The 26,598-nt window shown below is 41.5% G+C and overlaps 1 protein-coding gene across 1 annotated transcript in view; it reads left to right on the plus strand.

The window, feature by feature from the left end:
- The first annotated feature begins 14,483 nt into the window (after window positions 1–14,483).
- PTDSS2 (phosphatidylserine synthase 2) overlaps window positions 14,484–26,598 on the plus strand; it is a 45,046-nt gene continuing 32,931 nt past the window's right edge. Inside the window, 5 exon segments of the mRNA XM_042465056.1 lie at window positions 14,484–15,227; window positions 19,881–19,886; window positions 23,777–23,811; window positions 23,814–23,846; window positions 23,849–23,870. Of these exon segments, the coding sequence (XP_042320990.1) occupies window positions 14,965–15,227; window positions 19,881–19,886; window positions 23,777–23,811; window positions 23,814–23,846; window positions 23,849–23,870 (359 nt within the window). The 5' untranslated portion in view covers window positions 14,484–14,964.

The following is a 26,598-nucleotide window of genomic DNA, read 5'->3' on the forward strand; positions in this document are numbered from 1 at the left end:
CAGACTTGACTATTCTCTTCAACTGGAATTGCTGATATTTCAAATTATAGAATCTTTTGTGCAAGCCCCTCTGAGCGACCAAGATATAGTTTACAGACAGTGGACCATCTGGTATATGCTTTGGATGGTAACTGGAAGTCAAGATATCTCTGTAGAAATCAGCAGTTCAGGTATGTGCTTATACATCAGTTTCATAGTTGTAATATGATGGCCAGGCAGGCAGCCCAGAGTACTCAATTGTGCTGTATGACCTCTGTGTGTGTATGTCAGGGATTGAACTGGCTTACAGCACCATCTGCTGTGCTTTTGACAGCTGTGCAAGTATGGCTATATATTAGTTTACAAACAAAATGGCTTTTTGTTCCTTTTGTTCATTTTGTCAAAGCATGCTTCCAGACTGACAACTTCTGGCTTACCAATCAAAAGACATTATGCCGTTTTCCCCCATGATTAAAGGAGAGACAGAGCTTTGACAGAAACAACAATGGAAAAGCATCACAGAGGCAAGTGCGGATGTGATTACAAATGGAAGACAAGACAGTAATAGACTCATAGAGTTGGAAAAAACAACAAGGCCATCCAGTCCAGCACTATTCTGCCATGCAGGAATACACAATCAAATCACTCCTGACAGAAGACCACTCAGCTTCTGTTTTAAAACTTCCAAAGAAGGAGACTCCACCACACTTCAAGACAACCTATTCCACTGTCAAACAGCTCTCAGGAAGGTCTTCCTAGTCTCCAGGCTCCCTCTAAAACCCCAGGAATGGGCAGAGTGCTTGCACAATAAAAGCTTCATTTGAAGGCCTCAAAGGTATGTGGAAATGATTATGTGATAAAGCAGTTGATATAAAATGAATATAATTTTTACAAAATTTGTGGTGGGGGGTTAAACTGGAAGGCAAGAGGAAGCAGATTGCTATGGTCAACTGCTTTTCAGTGCATCCCTTGACTTGGTATTTGTAAGACATATTATAAGACAATATTAGAGTCAAATACCTATGTTAAACATGTTTTAAATTGGTGCTGTCACCTATTTGTCACCTGCTGATTTTCAGTGTATCATTCCAGTTTCAGTATATATGCTGCCAAAGTGAGCACTGTGCTGCCGAAGCAAACACATCTATTTGTCACCAGCTGCTACCACCATAAGGTTTTTATTTACTATATACTTATGGCATTTTTTTAAATAGTCACACAATAATATTTCTCCCTTGTCTTTTCAGATCTCTGTGATCTTTTTTGATACTACAAGTAATACTGAGGATGGGAGGGGAAATCCTGTTGGGTAAGAAGTGCCACCGATTTGTGGACAAGTGTGATTATGCATTGGGCAAATATATTCATGGAGAAATGTTAGTGCAAACAAACGAGAAGTGTCCAGATGCAGCCATATTTTTATGAGTATGGTTGCACTTTTGCCCATTGCTGTCATAATGTAAATGTCTGATTTCCCCCTACCCAATTTGCTTTTGCATACATAAAATCTCTAGAAAATACTCTGCACATGCACAAGTATACAGTGGTGCATGGTTCTGCAAAATTATTGAGGACTCTCAAGTATATGAACTTGTTCTCCATCTCTTGCCCAACAGAATTGTTTTAACCAGCTACCTGATCATGCAGATGGGAAAATGGGTTTACAAATATATACTTATTTTTTAAAAACATAGGTAGACATATATATTGCAGTGCTTAATCAATGTTGCTCTTCTTTCCCACTTCTTTCATAATATAATCTCCCCAGCACAGGAGTTGTACATCTTCCTGTCTTACTTTTTTTCTTCCATCCTTCTAATACTCTCAAAACAGCACAGTTTGGTGGATTAATCTGTTTTACCTCAACTTTGATTTTCTTCCAAACATCACTTGTACAACAAGAACTCAAGAGTAGTAAACTGTGTGGAAGAGAGACATTTGAGGAACAAAATATCAAACTTTTCAGTGTAAAGAGATTATGTTGTTGCCCCCAAATGTATCAGAGAATATGACAATTGTCTTTTAAAATTAACAATACAATAAAATCATACAAGTCTCAAAACATTCACTGCTTCTTCATCCATTAATTACCGTAAACATCATAGTAAATGCTACATGAATTTCTAGCCTGACCTTATCATTGAAATACTGATTTCTTATTATTCTTATTATTCTAAATGTAAAACACAAAATGAAAATAATCATCAGTTACCCTAGATACAGATACAGTCATCCCTTGATATGTATGGACTTGCCATCCACAGATTCAAGCACCCAGGGATGGCAAGCCCATGTTGTCCCCAATGTTGGTGCATGCATGTGGCCACACCCCTATTAGGGACAACCCCCATTGTGCCCAGTGGAGGTGCATGCATGCAGCCATGCCACCATTAGGGACAATGAGTCTTGTTGTCCCTATTGGCAGCATGGCCCCGTACACGTACCGACACTAGCAACAATGGGATCTGTCCCTAATGGTGATGTGGCCACATGCATCTCCTGCCATTGAAGTCCTGTTGTCCGCAATGGCAGTGCAGCTGTGTGCATGTACCACCACCAGGGACAACAGAACTTGAGCATCCACGGATTTTGGTATCTGTGGTGGTGTCTGGAACATTGTCCTAATGGCGGCGCAGCCACATGCACATACCACCACTGGGAACAACAAAGGCTGGCCCTAATGATGGCGCAGCCATGTGCACATACTGCCATTGGGGAAAATGTAGGCTTGCCATCCATGGGTGCTTGAATCTGCAGATGGCAAGTCTGCAAATACTGAGGGCCAGCTGTATATGTTAACAACGATCCTAATATCAAAAGAGACAAGTAACCCAGTATTATAAATAATATAACTAACTAGTCCAGCTCTAAACCTGTCCTGAGTTAGGATCTAGATATATCTTTATTGCTCCTTCATTATTCCTGCTCCATCTGCCTTTTTACGGAAAAAGAATATTGCTAATTTACTCTCCTTCTGTTTAATGCTTACTGCAGGAAAGATGTTGTTGTTAATCTCCCCTATTCTCCCATAATGGTATTACATAATTATAATCTTCTTTATACTTTTTCAAGTATTTATTATCAAGCATAATTGTTAATTTCTGCATTTTGTCCATTTCATATATTTTTAAAAGCCAGTCTTCTGATAGTATTTCCAAACGTTTCCATTTCTTTGTGGATGTGATTCTTGTAGATGTAATCTAATAAAGTAAAATTCTCCAAAATTTCTTCTCAGTTTGGGTGTCTAGTGGATCCAACGTGTTCAATAAATTTCTTGTTCCATCAGGTAGATAATTTGTAAAGTCTTTGTTATTTGAGTGTGGATCTGTTTCTAAAATTTCATAGTCGTTTTTCAATGCCACCAAAGTTGAAAGAACGTATCTTTATACCAGATTTGCAGCATTTGTCTGACATATTATTTTTCATTTTCGCCAATTTATCTGGTGTTAAATGCCATCTAAATAACATGTTAAAATTGTTTTCTTTTACATTGTAGCTTCTTGTGAATGTCAAATTTTTATTCCACAGTTTCTCCCTTCATATCCATGGAGGTTCCATTCTGGACCTCCCAGGGAAGCCAAAAACCAGGACCTCAAATCTTTTTCTTGTTAATGGTTGCATGTCATGTGTGTGGCTGTATGCATGCAATGCCATTAGAGAGAACAGGAAGGGGCCACCCACAGATCCTCCAATCCACAGATGGCAAGCCCATGGATAGACAGGGCCAAGTGTATTTACTTATATTTTATTCTGAAGTTTGTTATAAAAGAAGATGACTGAAGCAATTGGAACTTAAAGCCAAATACATTCTGCATAATTTGCAATGATAACAGACTTCCTTCTGTAGTTCTTTACACCTTGCTTTACAGCATCTGCCTGTTCTCATGTTTCTCTTTCCGCTTTTGGCTAGTTTGTTCTATTATAATCATAGATCAATTGATTCATCATAGACCTGAAAAGCTTTTTCTTGACATTAGAGAATCTTATACAGGCCCAGGATGTTAGGAAAAAACTCTTTGTTACGGGTGATGTCTCGTGCTGCCGGTGGTTTGAACTGGTACCAACTGGAACAGATGTAGTCTTCTCTGGAACTCAGGAACAAAGTAACTTCAACACAGATCTTTCACTCAAAATGAGGGTTTATTGACTTTGTTGCTATTTACACTTTCACAGCAGGCTACTATACATCTATTCTCTTTCAGAGTCCATGCTAGAAGAAAAACTTGAATATGGCATCAGTCTTTGTTCTTTCAAAAGATCAACTTTCCCACCAAGTGGACACACCTCTTTCTCATGAAGTCACTATACTACACAAGAGCATAACAATAATACATTTTGTTTATATTATGTCTCAGCAAATGTCCTTGAAGACTTGTTCTTCCAGGCCTAGACTTTCTGGCCTGCAACAGGAACCATTTTAAACTTTAGTTAACCATTGACACATCTGAACATTTTCAATACAAATTAGAAATATATTTTGACACAGGAATCACATTTTCTGATTCCCATTGGTTCTGCTGCTCTGATGTTACAGCCTTAGCCTTTTAAATGTCATCGATGTTTTTCCAAGCCTTTGGCCATTCAATTGCATGTTTGGTAAAAAAAAAATGTTGGATTTTAATTCCAAACAGTTTGTGTTGATCTGTTCCCTGGTGTGCCTTTAGAGCACTGAGGAACCCACACCTGTTCTGAGGACAAAAGTTTGTAAGGGATATATTAACCTTGGCAGTAGTGAATCTTAGGGTGGAGACAATAATCCACATCCACACAGAGCTAGATCTAAAGGTGAATGTTATTGAACACATAAGAATCAAATATACAATTGTTGCATTGCAAATCAGCAAACATTTTGGAAGAGTTTCATGAATGGCAAACAGTAAAAGGATAACACAAACAATTAGCTAACAGAGCAGTTGCTTCAGTATAGGGAATAGTCATTCAAATAAGCAAACTGACAAAGCTGAGAAGGTTTCATATTCCAGACTGCCACTATACTGGGGATGCTATAAGGGGGTGGCTTCACATTGCAAGAAGAGCAGAGTTTGGGGCTAAGCAATTTTGTGTTTAGTGGCTGCCAACAGGAGAAAAGAGGAGCGGAAGAGGTCAAGAAATGGAGGCATTAAAGATCGTTCCCCAATACACATACACCAGAGAAAGAGAAGGTAAATGATGGGAACTGCCAATTTGCAGAAGTTCCAAGAAAACTAGGTTTTACAAGTAACACATTGCCTGCATCTCACTAGACCTTCATAAGACTACGATTTTGGAGAGCAGTATTAGAGTCCCCACTCAGCCATGGAAACCCACTGGGTAACCTTAGGCAAATCACATGCTCTCAGCCTCAAGAGAGAAGCAGACAAACCCCGCTCTGAACAAATTGTGCCAAGAAAACTCTGTGATAGGTTCGCCTTAGGGTCATCATAAGTCAGAATCAGAAATGACTTGAAAGCACACAAAAACAACAAAAAAGAAATATCTGGGGAACAGTGTACTTGTAGTTGGAGTAGCAAATTAGAAAGAGAGGACACGCTAACCCATTTACTCTGATCCAGACTGAGTTTTAAAAAGAAAATAAGCTAATCAGATGTTGTGGCTAAATTTTGCATTTGGGGTGTTCTGAGAAAGTGATTTTCAATTAAGTGCAGAGTTCTAGCCTTTGGTGATTCTAGCTTAAAGAAATCTCCAAGACCAGGAGAGGGAAAAACATTCTTCTTGTCCAAGATTTAAGCAGCAAGCAGATCCGGAATGAAATCAGCTTTGGACTCTGGGGTCTTTCATGTGGTTTTAGAGTAGGAAACACCTCACAGAAAATAAGTGCAAACCACCTCTGAATAAATCTTTCCAATAAATTCTCATGATAGGGTTGGCATCAGTTGGAGTTGACTTGATAATTAGGAGTCAACAAAATAACAACAAAGTAAAGTTTGAAAAGAGCACCCATTGAGGGAGACATTACAGAATAGCTGACCTGAATATCTAAGGGTGATCTCCATATCAGTACAATGATAGCTTAGATGCAGCATGTCCAAATGTAGGCAACATTTTCTGTCTAACTGACTACTCCACTCATCAATATTGAATAGTTACTATTATTTAGAATTAGTTTTATTTCTATCGTTTCCCTGGAGGCAGGCATGAGGACCACAGGAAAGTTTACTTTTAGCTTCTAATTTAAACTTTTTTTCTCCTAGGCCCAACAAAAAACCATGGCTTCCACACAAAAACCATGAGTCTTGGCAAGGACATCATAAATGGCATTGGAAAGTATGTGTGCTGTGTGTTTATGAACAATAACTTGCAGATTCAAAGCAATTTAGTAATACCTCAGCTTATTGTTTATAAGGTAGAATAGACTGGGTGTGTCTACACAGGCCAAATGAACTGGTTTCCTCCCACCTTCACAGTGCCCTGTCTTCAGGATGCAGGGCCAAAGCCCTGATTCAAATGTGGACTGTCTACCTAAAATGAGGTCAGTTCTGCACTGAATCTGGCCCATCCCTCCCTTAAAGAAGAAAAAGAACCTTTAAAAAATGTTCCTTTCCAGCTGTTTACACACGTCCCACTGTGCCATACGGTGCTGCCGCTGCTGGCACATCTCACTTCCTCTGTGGTCACAACAAGGCACCTGGTCATGTGATTGACATTGGGCACCTTGTTTTAGACCTCAGTGGGAATGATTTGTACCATCAGTGGTGGTTCCAGGTGACACAAAGGGATGCATGTGGAGACAGCCACCTGGCAACACTCCAGCGTGTTGAGGTAAGCAGGGGTGGTATTTTGAGGCAGCTCTGAGATCAGAATAGTCTGTCAGCAGCCTGGAGTATTCTACCCAGTGTAGACTTACCCTATGACTGGATGAAAAACTAAAACCACACTTTATGGCTCCATATTCTCAAGCTCTGCTTCTTATTACTATTCTGCTATAAACATGGACACACATTTAGAAACACAGCCTGCTGCATTCAAATGATTCTGCTTCTTGTGCCAGCAAGGCTTCCAAAATTCCATTTCCCCTCTACTTGGCATCTTTTTCTGTAATAAAATTATAGGCATCGGGTTCTGGACCAGAGGGGATTTTAAAAGGCTGTGGTGAAGGCATCTTCAGTATACTCTTCATATTGGGAATGCTCTTAGATAATTAGAGCATGACAAGAACCCCCATTTGGCAGGGAAGCCACTTTGCAGAGTACTTAGCATAATGATTAATTCAACCCTGCAATTGACTGTGCATAACAATATACTCATATTTGGATGCTAATGCTTTCAAGGACCAGTTCCAAAATGAAACTAAGTTGGTGAAGGGGGGAGGTGTCTTTCAGTGTGCTTTAGGTAAGACTGCCAAGTACAAAAGGAAGAGTAAAGAACTTTGCTCTATCTAACTTTCAAATCAGGGCCATTTCTCATTAAATATTTTGTACATTAACACACATACTTCTGTATTGAAATAACAGGAGGATGAAAGGGGAAATAAATGTTCGGAAGTTGATTCATAATGCCTCTTGTGTTGTGTATTGTAGCTAAGTATATACCCAGCATGTTATACCATGCATGCCTTCTTTATAGAGTTTGACACTAATGTGAAAATTGGTTTTTAGTACCTAAGGGGAATTGGCTTTCTTTTCTAGGAAACACAGTGGTGTTGAATAGAAAGCCTCTGCAGTGGAATTGAAACCTTTAATTGCAATAACTGTATGTGGAGGATGCAGTTTATACATTCTACAAAGCTAGGCTGCATTGAGTGAAGACCACTGATTATAAACTGGCTGATAAGAAAAAGACACCTGTTTGCATGGAGTCATGTTATATTCAGGTATCTGAAGTTAAAAGAATGTGATACAAGTTGGTGCTTGAATACTTAAGTATGCATATGTTTCTGTAAAAAGAGTGCTGGTATAAAAATTCCAGACCTCCTTTAATAGAGAGTGATCTAGGATGGCTAATATATAGTCTGTAGACCAGGAAAACCTCTTATCCTATAGCTGGCGTTTTGGCTATATGGAGAATCCTATTCATATGGATCCAAGTTTTTAATTTTTTTAAATTTATTTTTTTGAAGGGGGAATCAAGCATTTCCTAGAAACAAGCCATTTAGACAATGGCTCTTCTGCAGTAACATATTGGACTTCTAGGACATTTCAGTTGCCTGACAGTTATTAGTATAGATAAATTCAAATATCTAGCCAAGCAGACACTTAAAACAAGACTGCAAGCTTTTTTAAAAGCTAGGCTGAAAGCTTTTAAAAACCATCCTATTTGGCACAATACAGTATGTAAGTTGCTGTTTGCGGTGTATGCCATCAGTCTTACATAAAATTCTTCCTCTTGCATAAATAAATACATGAACCACCTTATCTTAAACATTTCATTTATTATTCTAAAATAAAATATTCCATAATCATTTCCCCCAATATTTCCAGGGGGAAAGGGGGCTTTGGGAGGGAAAGGGGAGGGACCATATCTCCACCCTCCCAAATATTACATTTGTTTTCTGGGTCTTTAAATTCTTCCTAGTGGACTCTCTTCTGTCTAAGAAATACTGGGAAGAAGGCAGGGCTCCAGAAATTCTCCATCGAATTAACAGAATTCTATCCCATGACCAATCTGACCCTCCAGGAATCCATACTGTATGTCTACCTCTGGACAAGAGAGTGCAACTATGTGTATAATTGCAACATTACACCAGTATATTGACCATTGGACCAGTTCAAACATAACATTGATTGAGTCAGCACCATGGAATATGTAGCTCTCCAAGTGTTGCTGAACTTCACCTGTTATGATCCCTCAGTAGTGAGTGTGTAGTTCAGTCTGTTGAGAGCTGTGATCCAGCAATATCAGGAGGGCCACATGCTTCCTACTTAAAGCCTAACATAAAACTGCATTTTCTCAAGTTATCTGGACAATGACTAACATCACCAGAATTTGTATCATTCATACTTAAAACTATAGTGCTCCCCACCAGAAGGTAAATAGATTGACTTGATCAGATGGATATCCAGGCAAGGTCAAAATAAAGTGATAGTGCCACAGGTTTTAACTGGTAGTTCTCAGTTAAAGCCTCTCCAATACAACATGATGTACACACAGTTTATCCTAGAGCTATCCTTCCTTGGAATGGAGTGGGAAGAAAATAAATGCCTGCCTTAGCTAATAGACAGCTGTTTCCATCTCTCTGTTAGATCACCCAGCAGAGAAAGACACTCTGCCAACTCTGCCTCCATATTTAACTGAGTAGCACCAACATGGAACTCAATAACATACACATATCCTGAAGCATTTCTTCATCTATGCATGTCCCATCATTATATACCAGAAGTGTTCATCCACTAGCTGTACTGCTCAAAATGAACTGTTTCTACTCAAGGGACTATATATAAACAATAGGGTCGCTGTGTGGAGTAGATGGCCAAGTACTAACTGGGGACAGAGAAAATGCAGAACAACTCAACACCTCCTTTGCCTCAGTTTTCTCTACTTGAATACATTTAGGTTGTGCATATGATATTATAATTTAAAGGTATAATGTTAATTTTGCTAGTTGTGTATGTCACACCTGTTACCATTACATTCAGTGATATACAGGAATTACAATTTATGAGTAACATTAGGACAAAAATTATTACTAAAAATTCTGAATGCTGTGATATCGGAGGAGGTCAATGGGTACTGCACCGTATGGTGCCAACCCTAGTGATGCCATTGCAATGAAATATCATTCTATGTGTAGTACTTGAATTTGGGGGTTTTACCCCTAGAGTTTATGCCACAATATATTTATTGGTCTTCAAGGTGACACTGGACTCTGTTTTGGTCATGCTGCAGCATTACAGAGATTTAGACAAGTCCCCTCCTCCCTCAATACAACAACAATAAAATGGATTAAAGGAGAAGATTAAATCCATCTGATGGTTTTTGATGTTTATCTTTTGATGTGTATCTTTTTCAAAGGGGGAACATACAGGTTGTTATAGACATATTTCCAGATTCCACATCTATCAGGGATGATTCACTTTTGCCAGTTGAAGTTTCCATTTATGATTTCAGCTGTTTTATCAGAATGGAAAACCAACAATAAAAAATTCAATGTGCATTCAAACAGTACTTGTTAAACAGGGAGTAATCAGTAAAGTTATATTGCCTACTCTACTCTATTGTTCCAGTGTAAATGAATCTAGATTACATCCTACAGCAATAAATTACAGCTGAGAAGGCCATTTGAAAACAAAAGTTATTTGCCATTCCCAACATTAGATACATCTTTGGTTGAACATCTATCAGTCCAAACTATTTTTGAGATACCGACAACTAAGCCCCCAAATCAGTGTGGAATAGTGGTTTTTTGAGTGCTGGACCAAGGGTCAGGATTCAAATTCCCATTTAGCCATGGAAGCCCACTGGGTGACACTGGGCAAGTTACACTCTCTCAGCCTTGTTGTTATGTGCCTTCAAGTCATTCCTGACTAACCTTTCGTGGCAAGATTTGTTCAGAGGGAGTTTGCCTTTTGCCTTCCTGAGGCTGAGAGACCAGTACACCATGGCAGCTCCCACTTTCAGAAGAACAAATCTTGCCAAGAAAACCCCATGATAGGCTGGCTTTAGGGTCGTCATATTTCAGAAACAACAGGTTGAGTATCTTATATACTCCAAAATCCAGAATCGTCCACATGGCTGGGTGAGACAGTGATCCCTTTGCTTTCTGATGATTTTCATATACAAAAGTATTTTTTAAAATATTGGGTATAAAATTATCTTCAGTAAAATTACTGTGTGTATAAGATGTATATGAAACATAAATGAATTTCAGGTTTTGAGTTAAGGGCCCCATCTCCAAGACTATCTCATTATGTATATGCAAATAACCCCCCCCCCCCCAAAATTCCAAAATCCAAAACACTTCTGATCGCAAGCCGAATCCAAACTTTCTTACAGCCATTTGGCCAGCACATGATTGCAAGGATTTAGGTCAGGGAGGCTCAACCTGTTCTTGGAGGAGCACAAGAAGCCACACTGCATACAGTTGGAATTATTTTGAAGGAAACATGGATAGGGTCACACTATTGGACATACCTAAGGGTAGCCATATAGCAAAGGACAATAACATCTAAAATCCACAAAACAGTGATCCCTTTATTGAGCCAACCAGAATGCACAATATAAATATTGCAACAGACATATAGCAAAGGACAATAACATCCACATTGTTGTTACCCATAAGGACAATAACCTCCAAAATCCATAAAATAGTGATCTCTTTATTAGACCAACCAAATGCACAACATACATGTTGCAAGCCATATAGGAAAGGACAATAATATCCTCATTGCTGTTGCCCACATAGCAAAGAACAATAACATCCAGAATTATAAAACAGTGATCCCTTGATTGGACCACTGTCTTAGCTTCCAAAGCTTGCAACATACATACTGCTGGCCCTCCACAATTGCAGCTTTGATTTTTGCAGATGTGATTATTTGCGGCATTAATATGTTCTCTCTGGGAATCTCCAAGTCCTCCAGTGCAATTCGGTTGCAAGTTGGCCATCAAGTCATGCTGAGAAGCCTAATAGTTCCATAGAAACAAACACTTCTCTTGGCATTTGTAGGTCCTCCAGCATGATTCTGTGATCAACTTCTGGCCAGATGTTGACCCTAGAGTTGCAGCAGAGGAGCTGGAGATTCCTAGAGAGCTGTCCTCTCAGGTAAAAAGAACAGGGTTATTTTGTGATTCCACCCCCACCTTCATGGGAGTCCTTCACGCCAACTCTAGCGAATATGGATTCACCACTGTATTATGCATTTCTGTTGTCTCATTAAAAAGAGATCACTGTTTTGTGGCTTTGGGGATGCTGTTGGGCAGCCAGTCTTTCCATTCACCTCCAGACTTTGGCAGGAGGTGTCTCAACCCGTGCCAACAGCCAGCAGTGGGTGGCAGCGCCGCTTTCCTTCTGGCTGGTGAGGATCCCTCCCAGACACAAGGGAGGGTGAGGGTCGCTCTTGCCCTAGGTCCTCCTCCAGACTTGCTTCCCTGGGGCTTTTTGCAACCGGTTACAGGACTGCTCCAGTGCAAAGGGTCTCTTCTGTGCAAAAGTTGTAGCATAAGCTTTTTCGGAGACATGTTGCTCTGCTTCCTCAGGTGCAGTTTTAAGAGCTATTATTCTATGGCCGCCTAACCTCCTGCCCCCCGCCCTCCATCTCTTTTAATTAAGGAAGACCCTCATATTAAAACATTAAAAAATTTAAAACATGAAAAATTAGATCGCGAGGACATATTGTGGCCACACTCCCAAAGGTGCACCAATACACACACACACACACGCACATACACACATATAGAAGATATATATATATATATATACACACACACACACACACACACAGTATATTGCAAAAATATTGATGCACCTTTGGTAGTGTGGTCATGATAGGTCCTTGAGATCTAATTTGTCTACCATGGCCTTTACAGACTGCCAAATAAAGCTGCTCGGGTCCTTTGGAGGTATGCTGTTTAAATGCTGCATGCACCCTAAGATCCAGAAGCTGCACCAAAGCTGCCCTCCAGTGCTTAGGAATGGAGTGTGGCTTTGGTGCGACCTCCGGACTCTTAGGGACCCATGCATCATTTAAATAGCATACCCCAAAGAGACCCGAAGCAGCTTTATTTGGCATTCTGTAACAGGCCTCTATATTATCTGCTACTCATTATTTGTATCTTTGCTTTCCCCCAAAACTGGGAGACTTACACTATTAAAAGAACAGTGCAGTTGCAAACATGGTGATGCATTAAAAGTGATGCATGGCAACTGAGTTCGAGGATGATCCCAGCATGAAAGCCGACCCCTCGCCCACATCCGTCTCTCCCGCTTTCAGAGCCCACCGGCTTCGTCCAGTTGTTTCATGTTGTATTTCTTTTAGGGGCCAGAATCACTTGTGCGGAAAGCAGTGGTTCCCATCCTTGGGTCCTCCGGATGATTTAGACTTCAGCTCCCATAATTCCTGACTGTGAGCCAGCTTCGCGGAGCCTTCTGGGAGTTGAAGTCCAAAACAAAGAGGATCCAAGGTTGGGAGCCACTGCAGCAGAGGGAGGTTTTGCTCAGAGGAAAAGAGGCAGCAGCACGCTCCCTTCCGAGCAGAGCAGCCCCTCTAAGAGCCTCGGTTCTTCCTACTCAGGACTCGGGAGGCTCTTGCAATTCGCAGTGGAACCCGCCCTTTATCCCGCTTTGATCCCACTTGAACCGCCAACAGCCTGGAGGAGCACTACAGCTCTGTGGACTGAGGTCCAAAACCCACCGCAGAAATAATCCAGTTTGAGACCGCTTTCACTGCTCTGACTCAGTGCTATGGAATCCTGGGAATTGTAGTCTATTGTGGCACCGGAGCTCTCTGACAGAGAAGGCTAAATGCCTCACAAAACTACAGTTCCCAGGATTCCCTAGCATTGAGCCAGGGCAGTTAAAGCGGTCTCAAACTGGGATTATTTTGGACCTGAGACTGAGGGTCCAGCTAGACTGTATAAACAATGGCCCCACCCTACAGGATCCTGGGATTGGTAGTTTTTATGAGGAACCAGCACTTGCAGAACTACAGTTCCCAGGATTCCTTGGGCTCTGTGGCGACAGCATTGAAGGTGGTGACAGCTGCATTCTTTCCTCGGTGTAGCAGCAGCTTCCTTAGACGCTCCCTGAGGGCGGCTACAGGGTGGCAATAGGGCAGTTGGATGCCACACTTTCAGTGCTGTCCCTTCATCCGATTAGATCCCGGGATGCGTGCTTTTACTAGGTCTCTACCCTCCCCCAAACTACAAGACCCTGGGATCCCTGTAGGATGGGGCCAGGGCCGTTAAGGCGGTGTCGAACTATATCTTTCCTGCAGTGTAGATGCTCCCTGGCAGCAAGGTGAGCCAGGCTTTTCCTGCTCCTGCTCCAGGCCCACCTTTCCACCTTCTTCCAGGAGGAATCCCCCAACGCCCTCCCTGCGGAGCAGGACTGACATCGCTGTGGCTTGCTTTGGGCACGCCCTCCGTTTCCGGCTTCTGTCCGGGAGGAATTCCCCGAAGGCCCTCCTCCTCCTCCCTTTTGAAGCCTGGGGGAGGAGTGCTGCTCCCGCTTGCCTTCGGCCACGGCCCCCGGGAGAGGCTTTGAGGGGGTTTCGGGCCCTGGGGCCTTGTTCCAGGAGAGGTTCTCCCAGAAGATGCCAGGCCCAGATGGAGGCGAAACCAAAGGGAGAAACTCTTCTCGAACATGGCCACAGAGCCCGAAAGCCCCACAAAAAACTATGGATGCCGGCCATGAAAGCCTCCGACGTCACAGAATATTATTATTATTATTATTATTATTATTATTATCATCATTGTCTAACATGTTCTCTTTTTTCGCCTGTCTTTTTGCCCACGCCTTTCCTTTTGAGCCCGACTAAGCCTGCCTTTCTATAGGAGTGCTTTTGGCTTTTCTTTGCCAAGGCCCTGCCTCCTCCTCCTCCTCCTCCTCCGGAGCCCAGCTGAGAAGGCTGCCTGGGGGCCAGGGCTGGGGGCCAGCTTTGCCCCTCACCCTGCCTTGCCTTTCCCTTTGGAGCACCCCGAAAAGAGGCAGAAGGCAGCCTAGGGAAGCTGCTGCTGCTGCTGCCGCCGCTGCTGCTGCCAGTTTCCTTCTTTGAGTGAGCCTCCCCCAGACCAGACCAGACCAGACCAGACCAGGGCTGTCTCTTTGGACGCGGCCAGGAGGCTGGGCTTGGGTCCTCCTCCCTCGATGCCGGACAGGCCCTGGCCCAGGCCCACTCCTCTTGCAGAGACTACAAATCCCAGGGTGCAAAGGGGGCCTGGAGTCCATCCTGCTCCTGCGACGTGGGGTCAGGAGGCAGCGGGGGGGCGGCGCTTGGCCCTCCTCCTGCTCCCTGTCTGCCTGGCTCTGGCTCTGGCTCTGGCTCCTCGCCTTCGGATGGGGCTCCCAGGAGGGTCTCCTGCTTCTCTGCGCCTCTGGGCATCGCCGGAGCCATGAGGCGGACCCAGTGGCCAAGCGGCGGAGGGGCCCCGGGAAAGGGCCCTCAAGAGGAGGAAGAGGAGGTGGAGGAGGAGGAGGAGGACCAGGAGCAGCCCCTGCCTCCCCCTCCTCCTCTTGCCGGGCAGCCCAACGGAGCCTCCCCTCCCCCGGCCCAAGAGCCGCAAGGGACTCCGCCAGCGGTGCCTGGAGTGGCGGCCGGAGACCGGCGCAGCACCGAGTCCGAAGTCTACGACGATGGGACCAACACCTTCTTCTGGTGAGGAAGGAAGCAGGGAGGGAAGCAGGCAGGGAGAGAAGGGCCAGGGAGGTCGCCCCCCCCGGCCCCGGCCAAGGCTCCTTGGCCCCTCGCAAGCCAAAAGGCACACGGGTAATAATAATAATAACGACAACAACAACAACAACACATTGCAAGGCCTTGATGATGACAAGCCAGTCACTTAGTCAGGGCTTGATGGCATTTAACAAGCCCAAAGGCAATAATAATAAGAAGAAGAATTGCAAGCCCTTTCTTATTTACAAGCCAGTCACTTTTAGCAACCAGCAAGTCAAGCCTTTAGGACAGTTAACAAGCCATAAAGCAAAATAATAATAATAAGCCACAAGGCATAGTATTATTATTATCATTATTATTATTATTATTATTATTATTATTATTATTTAGCCATTTATTATTACAAGCCTTTTATTATTACAAACCATAAGGCTTATTATTATTATTATTATTATTATTATTTGCCTTATTAACTTTCATAAAGGCTTGACTGACAACCCACTCAATGACCCTGGGCAAGTCACACTCTCTCAGCTTCAGAGGAAGGCACTGGGAAACCTCCTTTGAACAATCTTGCCAAGAAAGCCCCATGGTTGGTTTGCCTTAGGGCTGCCATAAGTCAAAAAACCCACTTCAAGGCACATAACAACAAACAAAAAATGTTATACTATAATAACAACAACAATAATAATAATATTTAGAGTAACCAGTAGGTACTGGGCATCCAATGAAGCTGCATGGTAGCCTGGTTGCAAGTCCTAAACAAGTGAAGGAGAGGTGGGGGATTAAAATACTAGCCCCTGAGTTGAGTTTTGAACAGCCATTTCAAGCTGGTGGGCCAGGTTGGTCTCTTTCCTTGCTGGCTTTTTCCTCCCCTGAAAAGGAAGAGCCTGGGATGCACCCTAAGCCTTGCCCTCCTCCTGCTTAGGATTCCCTTCCCAGCTCCTGCCCTCAGGGGAGTAAGAAAGGTTAAAGTCATAAACCTACCCTTCAGAGAGTAAATCCCCCTGGGCTCTCGGATTTACTGTATATACTCATGTATAAGTCTAGAAAGTTAGGTCGAAAAATTGATCCCAAAAACCTGAGTCAACTTATCCATGGGTCACTGTGAATACATAAATAAATAAATAAAATAATAAATAAATAACTACTGTACTTTAATTCTTATTAAAACAAAAGGAACCATCCCCAGGTGAAAGGCAAGAGTGTAATCTGCCCTGGAAGCACTGACTGTACTTTCTCATCCATCTGGCCTTTAGGGGGAGCACAGTCATGCCTGCTGGAATTTTGTGTGTTCTTTGGCATTGTTTTCTTTTGCCTCATCCTTTACAGCCCTTGTTACATGCCCATATGTTTTACCCTTGACTTATCCAGAGGTGATATTGAAATCCATAACTTTGGCCCCAGAACATGCCCTCAACCTATACATGAGGTCGACTTATAGTCAAGTATATATGGTACTTAGCTAGGGGGATTGCTCTGTAGTTGGTTCCCTGAACACAGGCATACTTTATTTTCCTTGCCACTTCCCCCTCCCTAATTCCAAGGAAGGTGGTCAGTGGGACCAATCAGCTCTTTGAATGTACAGCAAAGTATCTGAAAGGAGCTGTTTAATCTGCAGCAGTTAAAAGGGAGAGATTATATCCCTAAATTAATGTGGAAGCAGATTCGCTTGGAGTTCTGGCTTAATTTCTCCAAGAACACATTTTAAGACTCTCTTTATATTGCACATTTGTTGTGGAAGGAATTTTGTTGGGGGACTGTCCAGTTGAAGTTCTGAAAGGCAACATCAAATCTTTTGTCTCTCTCCCTCCAAGCAGATTAAGAGGGATTCTTGTCTGGTCTGTTTGTGGAATCGTATTTTCCAAGTGAGTTCAAATTCCCATTCAGCCATGGAAACCTACTGGGTGACTTTGGGCAAGTCACATGCTCTCAGCTTCTGGGAGAAACAAAGGCAAACTCTTTCTGAACACATCTTGCCAAGAAAACCCTCTGATGGGGTTTCTTGTAAGTCAAACTCAACTTGAAGGCACAGAAATTCTCAAAGTCTCCTTGCTTAATGTTTCTGATGGTTCTAAAATAATGGCCTGTTGACACTCATCCCTCCACATTCGCTGGGGCTAGGGACCAGGACCCCTGTGATTGTGGAAAACCCGTAAATAACAAAAACACTGTTTTTACCTGAGAGAACACCTCTCTAGGAATCTCTAGGTTTTCCAGTGCAACTATGTGGTCAACATCTGTCAGACATTGACCGCAAAATTGTGCTGGAGGAGCTACAAATGCCTAATGGAGTGTTCTCTATAGGTATCTCTAAGTCCTTCAGCACGACTTTTGGTTAAAGTGGACCATAGAGTTGCACTGGAGGACGTAGATGTCCCTAGAGAGAACATATTAATAAAATCTGTGAATAATCAAATCCACAAAAGTCAAAGCTGAAAATGTGGAGGGACAAGTGTATTTTTATTATGTTCTTAGACACAAATATTTTACGAACAGTGAAATAAATTGGGATAGACTTGAGAGAGTATGGCCTGGGACAGATCGCCCGAAAAGGGCAGCCTGCTGGCGGCCTACTTTCCTCTGGAGGGAAGCCACAACCACCAAACTGCATTGCTTCCCTGCGGGGGGAAAAGAACCCAGGAAAAGCCCATACATTGTAGGGTTAAGGTTGCCTCACAGTTCCTAACCCTAGAATCGGTGCTGGTACACCACTTTATGGTGATATATACCGTGCCTATAATAAGAACAATGTATCAAAAGATAGTCATTGTGGCCACATGACCACAGAGTAGTCCTCAGACAACACTGGCTTAGTAATGGAGAGGAGTATCGCCCCCTACAGTTGGTTACGACTAGACATTCACGTCAAGGGACTACCTTTACCTTTTTAGTCCACATAGTGCTAAAATAATGGTTGCAGCAAGATTCTTCCCTCCCCTCCATTCCACTCTTTGACTCTGAAACAGATTCATTTGACTATCTCTTTGAACATTTTTATCCATTCAGTATGCTTGCTTTTCAATTGGAATAGGATAATTTTCATGTAAACTTTAAAAACTCTTCTTCTCGTTGTTGTTATGTGCCTTCAAGACCACTCTTAAGTTATGACAAACCCAGCCTAGGGTTTACTTGGCAAGATTTATACAAAAGAGGTTTTGTGTTGCCTTCCTTTGAGGCTGAGAAAGTGTGACTTGCCCAAGGCCAGCCAACAACTGAGCAGAGATTGGAACCCTGGTTTCCTGGAGCCCTGGTCCAACACTCAAACCACTACAGCACCTTGGCTCTGTTTAAAAACTATTACAGATACTGTACTTTATTTGCAGCTACTGTATACATTATTAGTGTAGCTTCCAGTTGTCTTGCAAGGCTTTTCCTCCTTGTAGTACACATATAATTTATGGAGAAGAGAACAGAATGTGTTAGATGCAAAGTAAAAAAAAATCCTTCTTCAGAGACATTAGGGGGAATAGTTCTTCTGCAATAGGTAAAAGGAGCTGCCTTGATTTGAGTTTGGCTCTGGTCTCTCTACTCTTGGCAGTAATGGAAATAGGGATGTGTTGATCTTGCTTGATCTCCTGAAGCTGAGTGACAGTTCTGCAAGCTTAGAAAACAGTTAGTAAAGGATATAGAGGCTGTTGCATTTTGACATGGGATCTAGGAACTTGGAGCCTAGAGTATTCTTTAAAAAAAAAAGATTTTATTACATATGTACAATAAAAAGAGAATACAATGATAATATTCCTAATCTGCTTCCAACTTCCTTGATCTTCCAGTCTGTTCTTAGATGCTTCCGACTCCACCTCCAAAAAGAAATAAGACATTGCTCCCATATATTTGTTTCCAATCCCACCTTCTCATACAGCGAAAGAAAACTAAAAATATTATTCCTCTATACTTGTATATAAGAGGCACACCCATCTCACTCCAATATCTAATTTCTTGCTAGGTATACTGTGCAGTCTGTGTTCCCATAGCTTTAAATTATATCTTTCCCATCTTAGTCTTGCTTGATTAAAGAAAAGAAACTGCCTTATATCCACCCTCCTATCTCTAAATTTACATTAACTTTTATATCTGCTGTACATTCACAAATCATTGTGGGGTGCCTCTAGGTCGGGTTTGTCCATCTTCTTTTACAATACAACAATAATGGTTTCCACATTTCCTCATTTGAGACTTCATCACTTCCCTCATCCTGTAACCAATCGTTAGTGTGTTCATTTCCATGGCCTCTAGTACCTTCATTAACCACTCATCTATTTCTATATCTCCCATCTTTTTCCAGTTCTTTGCTATAGTAATCCTTGCTATTGTTAATAAGTACAGCAGTAGTTTTCTATGTTTCCTCAATATATTATCTTCAATCATATTCAACAATATTATTTCTGGTTCTAATCTTATATTAATTTGATATATATCCTTGACTATTTCCTGTACCTTTTTCCAAAACTTCTTCACCATTGGGCACACATGATAATAAGAGCCATAATGGCTATTACATCTCCAGCATACATCTGAACTGTTTTTTACCATCTTTGCCCATCTTGAGGGGAGGATATGCCACCTGTGCATCGTGGAGCCTAGAGTATTCTAAGGTCAGCTGTTTCTTAAACAGCATCTTTCATCAGCATTCAGGGAAGTGTCACAGAGAACACACTGGGAACAGGCTGTGTATTGGCAGAAGTAGTGACTGTAACTGGACCTTCTTGACATTTTGACAAAGCACCGCCCTTTAAATGGAAAACTGGTAACATGGTCACTCAATGGTTTCGTCAATGCTAGTTAATATGAAGCTTATATATCTTACTGCTAATCTTTGTTTTTTTCCTTCACACTTTGACTATTGTTTCTTGGACAATACACATATACTGTGTAGTCGCCTGATCTTATTTTTCTTCTAGTTTATGGACTTAAATTATTTGACCATTCTTTGATTTTCCTGTTTTGGTTATTCATTTATGGTATGAAGAAGAAAATTTAAAACTATAGTTGAGTGTAATGGTGATCAGATGGACCCTGGTGTTCTTGTAAAGATCTTAAAAGAAAATTCAAGCTGATGATAGGTAGCATTAATGAATACCCTATTTAGATGGAAGGCCTATATGTGAGCAGTTCTATTTGAATGGGTTTTTCCCCTTCCCTCCTAGCTCCCAGAAACCTATAAAAGATATAAATCATGTAGATGTTGGTGATGAAGGTTAGAAAAACATGCACAGTGTATCTGGTACAGTTGCCCCCTTCCCACAGAGAGATTTCATTTGGAGAAGGCTCTTATGAATAACTGTTGTGTCTGTGCCATTGTTATACAGAACTCCAGATCTACACAAGATAGGCACAGTGGCCATGCACAACAGGAGATATGTCTGACAGCATAGTCTTTCTAAAACAGCAAAGCATAGCTAACACCTCTACCGGAAGGAGGAAAAAAATTGGTCTTGGTTGAACCTTAAACAAGTAGAATAGATAATGAATGAATTTTAGGATGGCAGTTACATACTGGAATCTCCCTTTGTACTTACTGGTCTAGAACATATTCAGATAAGCAAACAAACTGCAGTAGGTTGTTGCAGAGATACTGTTAAGTTCCTTTAGCTCTACCATTTTTCAGAATACTGATGCACGGTCTGATAACTTTATTTTTTATAAGGATATCCAGAAAGCACTGGAAAATTACCATCCATGTTTACCTAGAGCTAGTTTTCTGTCTTGTTGCTATCTTCCCTTAGACTGCTCCCCACTTGAATAGTACCTGTAATCCATCCTTTCCTTGTGCTTTAATTCTTGCCATGCTTTAATATACAGAATTGAATTAGCTTGGGGAGGATCATTTCTTTAAAGAAGTACAGAGAAGGGGCTGTACAGGTAGAGAGATGGTGAGGGAGGGAGGGAGAGAGAGAGGGAGAGAGGGGAGTGTTGGAAATATAATATTGGATGGCAGAAGAAGAGAGAAAGAAAAGTTGGTGGAAAGATCCAGAAAACTCCACTTTAAGTTCTGGGCCCAGTCACCAGTGACAGGCAGATCCCAGCAGATTTCATCCAAGGGTATGTGGCCCACAAGAAAAGAAAGATACCACCGATGTTTTTTGATAATACAGGTCTCCAAGTTTCAACCAGATCTTCTTCACCTGCTATTTAATCCTTATAACTGTAGCTGCTATAGACTGAACAAGGGGCAGAGCAGCTGCTCTATCCATGAGCTATATCCCTTCCCTACATTGCCAGCAATATGTTGGTACCATTACTATGTGGCATCTATGTGATTTAGAGTTCCCTTTCCAGCCCTGGACTCCTACATCCGAGGAATGGAGAAAATGACAGTCACAGTTCTTACAGTATGTCTAGGGATCTCTCAGATATGAAGACACAATTTTTGTTCATTTTGTGAAGTGTTCTGCTTAAATTAATAGATGGCTGAACAAAGTGGAAATACGATGTCCAGTGAATGTGATTTTTTTTAAAGTAGCAATTTTTAGGTTACTTGAAGCTGGATCATGTATATTTCACACTGTAAAGTTTCAGATATTCTTGTGCTGATTATTCACTGTATGTATGTGCTGTATGCACAGACTCTGAATAAACCTTCCTGATAATCTTCTCTGAGTGGCAAATGATTAAAATGCTTTAAAATGGTGCTTCATCCTCTCAGGCGTCTAATCTGAAAAATAAACGCAAACATCTGTACAATTAATAGGAAGTTCCATGACACATTTAGTTCCACTGTGTATTACAATTTGTTGTGAGAAGTCAAATTCATATTAAAATTAGTTCATGGTATACTATTTTGGTCCCTTACCTAGCTAAAGACTGGCCAAGAAAATACTTCTCTGTTGATTGTGTTTTTGTCTCTCAGAGCCTTATTGTATTACAAAAGTAAGACAAGATGCAGCAAGATAGATGCAGCTTTCTGCTTACCTCCACACATGATGTTATAGCACTTCTGTTCTCCCTTCAGAGGGAGACAATCATAAAAGCATACAATTTGCCAAACAGATTTTTCCAGTGTGACAAAAGGCACACTTTTATTACTGTCTCTCTTGGACATAGAATAGAAGTGCTTGAAGGGGAGGCAGAGAGGTAAAAATGCCACTTCTATCTCACTCTGTCTTGTCTTACTTTTATAAATAAGACAAGAAGGCTCTCAGTGACTTTTAGTGCATTACAACTCATACCATTCTCCTGGAGCAAAATGAACATCTTGGTTTATATTAGCTGGGACTCCAGTGGTTTATATCTGGCCATGTTCATAAACTGGTCATTGAGGAGCTTCTAAATGAAGCTTTTCTGTGAGAGTCTTGTCTGGAACTGGGGAGTTGGTTACAGCCAACATTCTAATGCCACCCAAGTCTGTATTTCTCTGGCTATCCATGTTAGGCATCCATGGCCTTAAACCAGCATCTGGAAATTGTGCATGATGTTAAACAAGCTGAAGTTCCATTTGAAAACAACACAAAAAATAACTGGAAGTCTCTCCATGAAGTTGTACTTCCGTTGTTTGAAGTGGTGCTCAATCAGAGTAGGTTTGGAGTCTTCAATTTCTCTCAGATTGTGCAGATTGGGTTTTGGCAGTGGGCAGGAATATCTTTTATCAGATGCATCTATAGATGGTCCCTGATCCTCTGGAAGAGGGCAGAAAGATTTTCCACCACTGTACGTCTTTGTATTCTGGTTGAATGAGTAGTACATGCTTTATGGAACTACTCTTGAAAACTGCTTGGAAATACCCCATTGTATAGAAGGTCATGCCACCCAATGACTACAAGAGGTGAGGACAATCTATTTATGACTTTCATTCTGCCTTCCTATTCTATTTTGAGCCTAGTTAAGGTGATGCTGCTTTTAATCATACCTTAGATCAGTTGTTCCCAGAAGCCCCAGTTAGCTTGGCCAACAGTCAGGAATTCTGGGAGATGAAGTCCAAAACATCTGGAGGATCAGTTTGGGAATCACTGCCTTAGATCTTACCAACATATCCTTAGATACTGCTGCTTCTTGTGTGTATTCACATGATGGTTAAGTAAACTAATCAAGCCATGTTTCTTTTACCCTGATTATGTGAGGCGAATAAGTAATAGCAGGTTTTTACTGCAGTTCCAGGTACAAGAAGGCTCTATTGTGGAGGTCAGAACTAGCTCTTAATTTATAGCAGAGGCGAGAATGATTTTGTCCTCTGGGTATTGGTGGGCTGCAACTCCCAGTCCTAGTCAGCATAGCTAGTGGTGAGGCATGGTGAAAATTAAAATCCAGTCACACAATTCCCATCAATTTTTTGCCCTTCCAAGGGGGCCACACTCTTCATCTGGTTTGGGGTGGTTGTTCATGGATGAGTTATCTGAACTGATATATCTGACTGCTGAGTTTATTGTGGCATGTTCACCTTTTAGTGTTCCATTGGATGCCTTTTAATATAAACAGCCCTAAGTCTGAAAGGTTGGCATATAAATCAATATCAGTTTGCAGAAAATACCATGCTACTTGTAAATATAAGACAAAAAAAGATTTGTTGACCTGCTTTTGTTTTATAAAACAGGAAGGCACACCGTAACTGTCCTGTTTATTCTCACCTGTACCTTGGGTATGTGACTCTGCTGGAAGAGACCCCACAGGTACAGCCTATAACACTAGAGGGTAACAGCTTTAACATGTGTTGCAAGGTAAACTTTGCATCCCAGCTTATAACAGGCTAGCTTTTTCTCGAAGCACTTTTAAAAATGGGTTTGGTCATTGTATCAGTCTACCCCCAGTAGTGATTTTCTTGACTTATTTGTTAACGTAGCATATTACAATATTCAGTAGGCAAAGGGATCTTGTAGCACCCTTTAAGACTAACTGAAAGAAAGAAGCTGTTGTCAGTGGCATCACTAGGGTTGATGTCACTAGTGACCTGGTGACGAAATGGGAGCATACTTGTCAAATTTGCCGATGACACCAAATTGGAGGAATAGCTAATACTCCAGGGACAGGATCAAATTCAAATGACTTGAATAGACTTGAAAGCTGGGCCAAAGCTAACAAAATGAAATTCAACACGGAGAAATGTAAAGTACTGCACTTAGGGCAGAAAAATAAAATGCACAGATATAGATGGGGGGCACTGGCTGATGAAATACGTGTGAAAGGGATTCGGAGTCCAGTAGACCACAAGTTGAACATGAGTGAACAGTGCAATGCGGCAGCTAAAAAGGCCAATGCAATTTTAGGCTGCATCATAAAAGTATAGTGTATAGATCAAAGAAGTATGGTGCCACTGTATTCTGCTTTGGTCAGGCCCCACCTGGAAATATTGTGTCCAGTTCTGGGCACCACAATTTAAAAAGGATGTTGAGAAACTGGAGCGGTGTCCCAAGGGGTGACTAAAAGTGGTGAAGTCTGGGAAACCATGTCCTATGAGGAATGACTCAGGGGCTGGGGATGTTTAGCCTGGAGAAGAGAAGGTTAAGAGGTGTGATTGATAGCCCTGTTTAAATATTTGAAGGGATGTCAATATGAGGAGGGAGCAAGCTGTTTTCTGCTGCTCCAGAGAAGGACCGAAACATGGATGCAAACTACAGAAAGGATTCCGCCTCAACATTAGGAAGAACTTCCTGACAGTAAAGGCTGTCCGACAGTGGAACACACTCCTTCGGAGTGTAGTGGAATCTCCCTCCTTGGAGGTCTTTAAACAGAGGCTGGACGGCCATCTGTCGGGGATGCTTTGTTTGGATTTCCTGCACGGCAGGAGTTGGACTGGATGGCCCTTGCGGTCTCTTCCAACTCTATGATTCTATGGTGCAGTACACACACACCCCATTGACCTCCTCCCCATACCACACTGTACAGAATCTTAGTAATGCTTTTTTTTTGTATTGATTTACTTTAAATCACAATCCCATATATCATTTAATGTAATGGTAATAGTAGTGACATAAACAACTAACCAAATTAAATTTATACCTTTAAATTATGATATCATACACACAGAATTACACACACACACACATACACACACACACACACACACACACATAGTTCCATGTGGTTAAAATGAAAATTTGGTAAAATGTGATTTTTAAAATGTGAGGCTCCCTTCCCAGAAAGCCTCACCCCACTCATCTCACCTCTTCAGCATTTTAAAGAGATACAGGTGACTGCCCCAGGTCATTTCTGCCCATTGATGTCACCCCCCACCTTAGGGTGTCACCCGGTGCAGTCCGCAATCCCTAATGACACCACTGCTGTTAGTATGAGTTTACTTCTTCAGGTGCATGCTACCATGCTATCAGGTATTTTCTTTCATTTAGGCCCTGTGCAGACTGACTTAAAGGCCAGTTAGGGTTGGAATTTGGGGCATAGCATCCATATAACGCATGTCCCAGCTCCACCCAAGGATGGCATAATGCTGCATGCTGCATGGCACGCAGTGCACAGCATCACAGCACTCCTCTGACGCTTCATCTGCATGAAACAGCATCAAAGGAGTGCCGTAAATACTACTTTTTCTATTCTTGTCAACATACAAACATACTTGTACGTAAAATGAAAGACACCATCTAATTTTCAACGCTTGTCAACATACAAACATACTTGTACAATGAAAGACACCATCTAATTTTCAGTGCTGTCCAATTCCTGTCTATCCTGTTAGACGAATGTAGTTAAAATATATTATATTGAAAGGAAAGTCAAATTAAGTCCAGTTGAACCTAACAGGACTTTGTTCTGGATAGACAGGAATCGGACAGTGTTGAAAATTAGATGGTGTCTTTCATTGTACAAGTATGTTTGTATGTTGACAAGTGTAGAAAAAGTAGTATTTAAATTGGTTTTTAAAAGTAGGGTAAAAGAATCATAATTGGTTTCATTGAAATAATGTACTTTAAAATAAAGGACACTGGGTTTCTTGTGTCTTAATGTTTTTGTACCCATTTTACATATTTTAACATGTTAATCTATTTTAACTTGTTTAATACAAAGGTATTAAATGTATCTGAAACCATAGACATAATGGTCTTCCAGTCATGAGTTATGAGTAAAACATTGGAGGGGTATAAGAAGTAGAAAGACTAGTGAGTTTATAATTCAAACCACAACAGTCCAGCCTTGCTGTTAGTCTTGTCTTTTTCTGTCTGTGACATCAAACATTACCATGTCTGATGCATTTTCAGGTTCACCTGTGCTGCAGTAAGATCACAGGGCTACATTCAGACTACTCTAGTATGGCAATAGTGGATTATATATTTAGAAATCAAAGATGATTACAGATGAAGTTCTACTGAAAATTTCAGAATATGATTTGGCTGTTCACTGATTTTATTACCTAAATTGCACTGAGAACCTTTGGTTGAAAGGCAGTATATATTTAATTATGTGACAACAT

The sequence above is a fragment of the Sceloporus undulatus genome, chromosome 1 (genome assembly GCF_019175285.1).
Source record: "Sceloporus undulatus isolate JIND9_A2432 ecotype Alabama chromosome 1, SceUnd_v1.1, whole genome shotgun sequence".
Classification (NCBI taxonomy): domain Eukaryota; kingdom Metazoa; phylum Chordata; class Lepidosauria; order Squamata; family Phrynosomatidae; genus Sceloporus; species Sceloporus undulatus.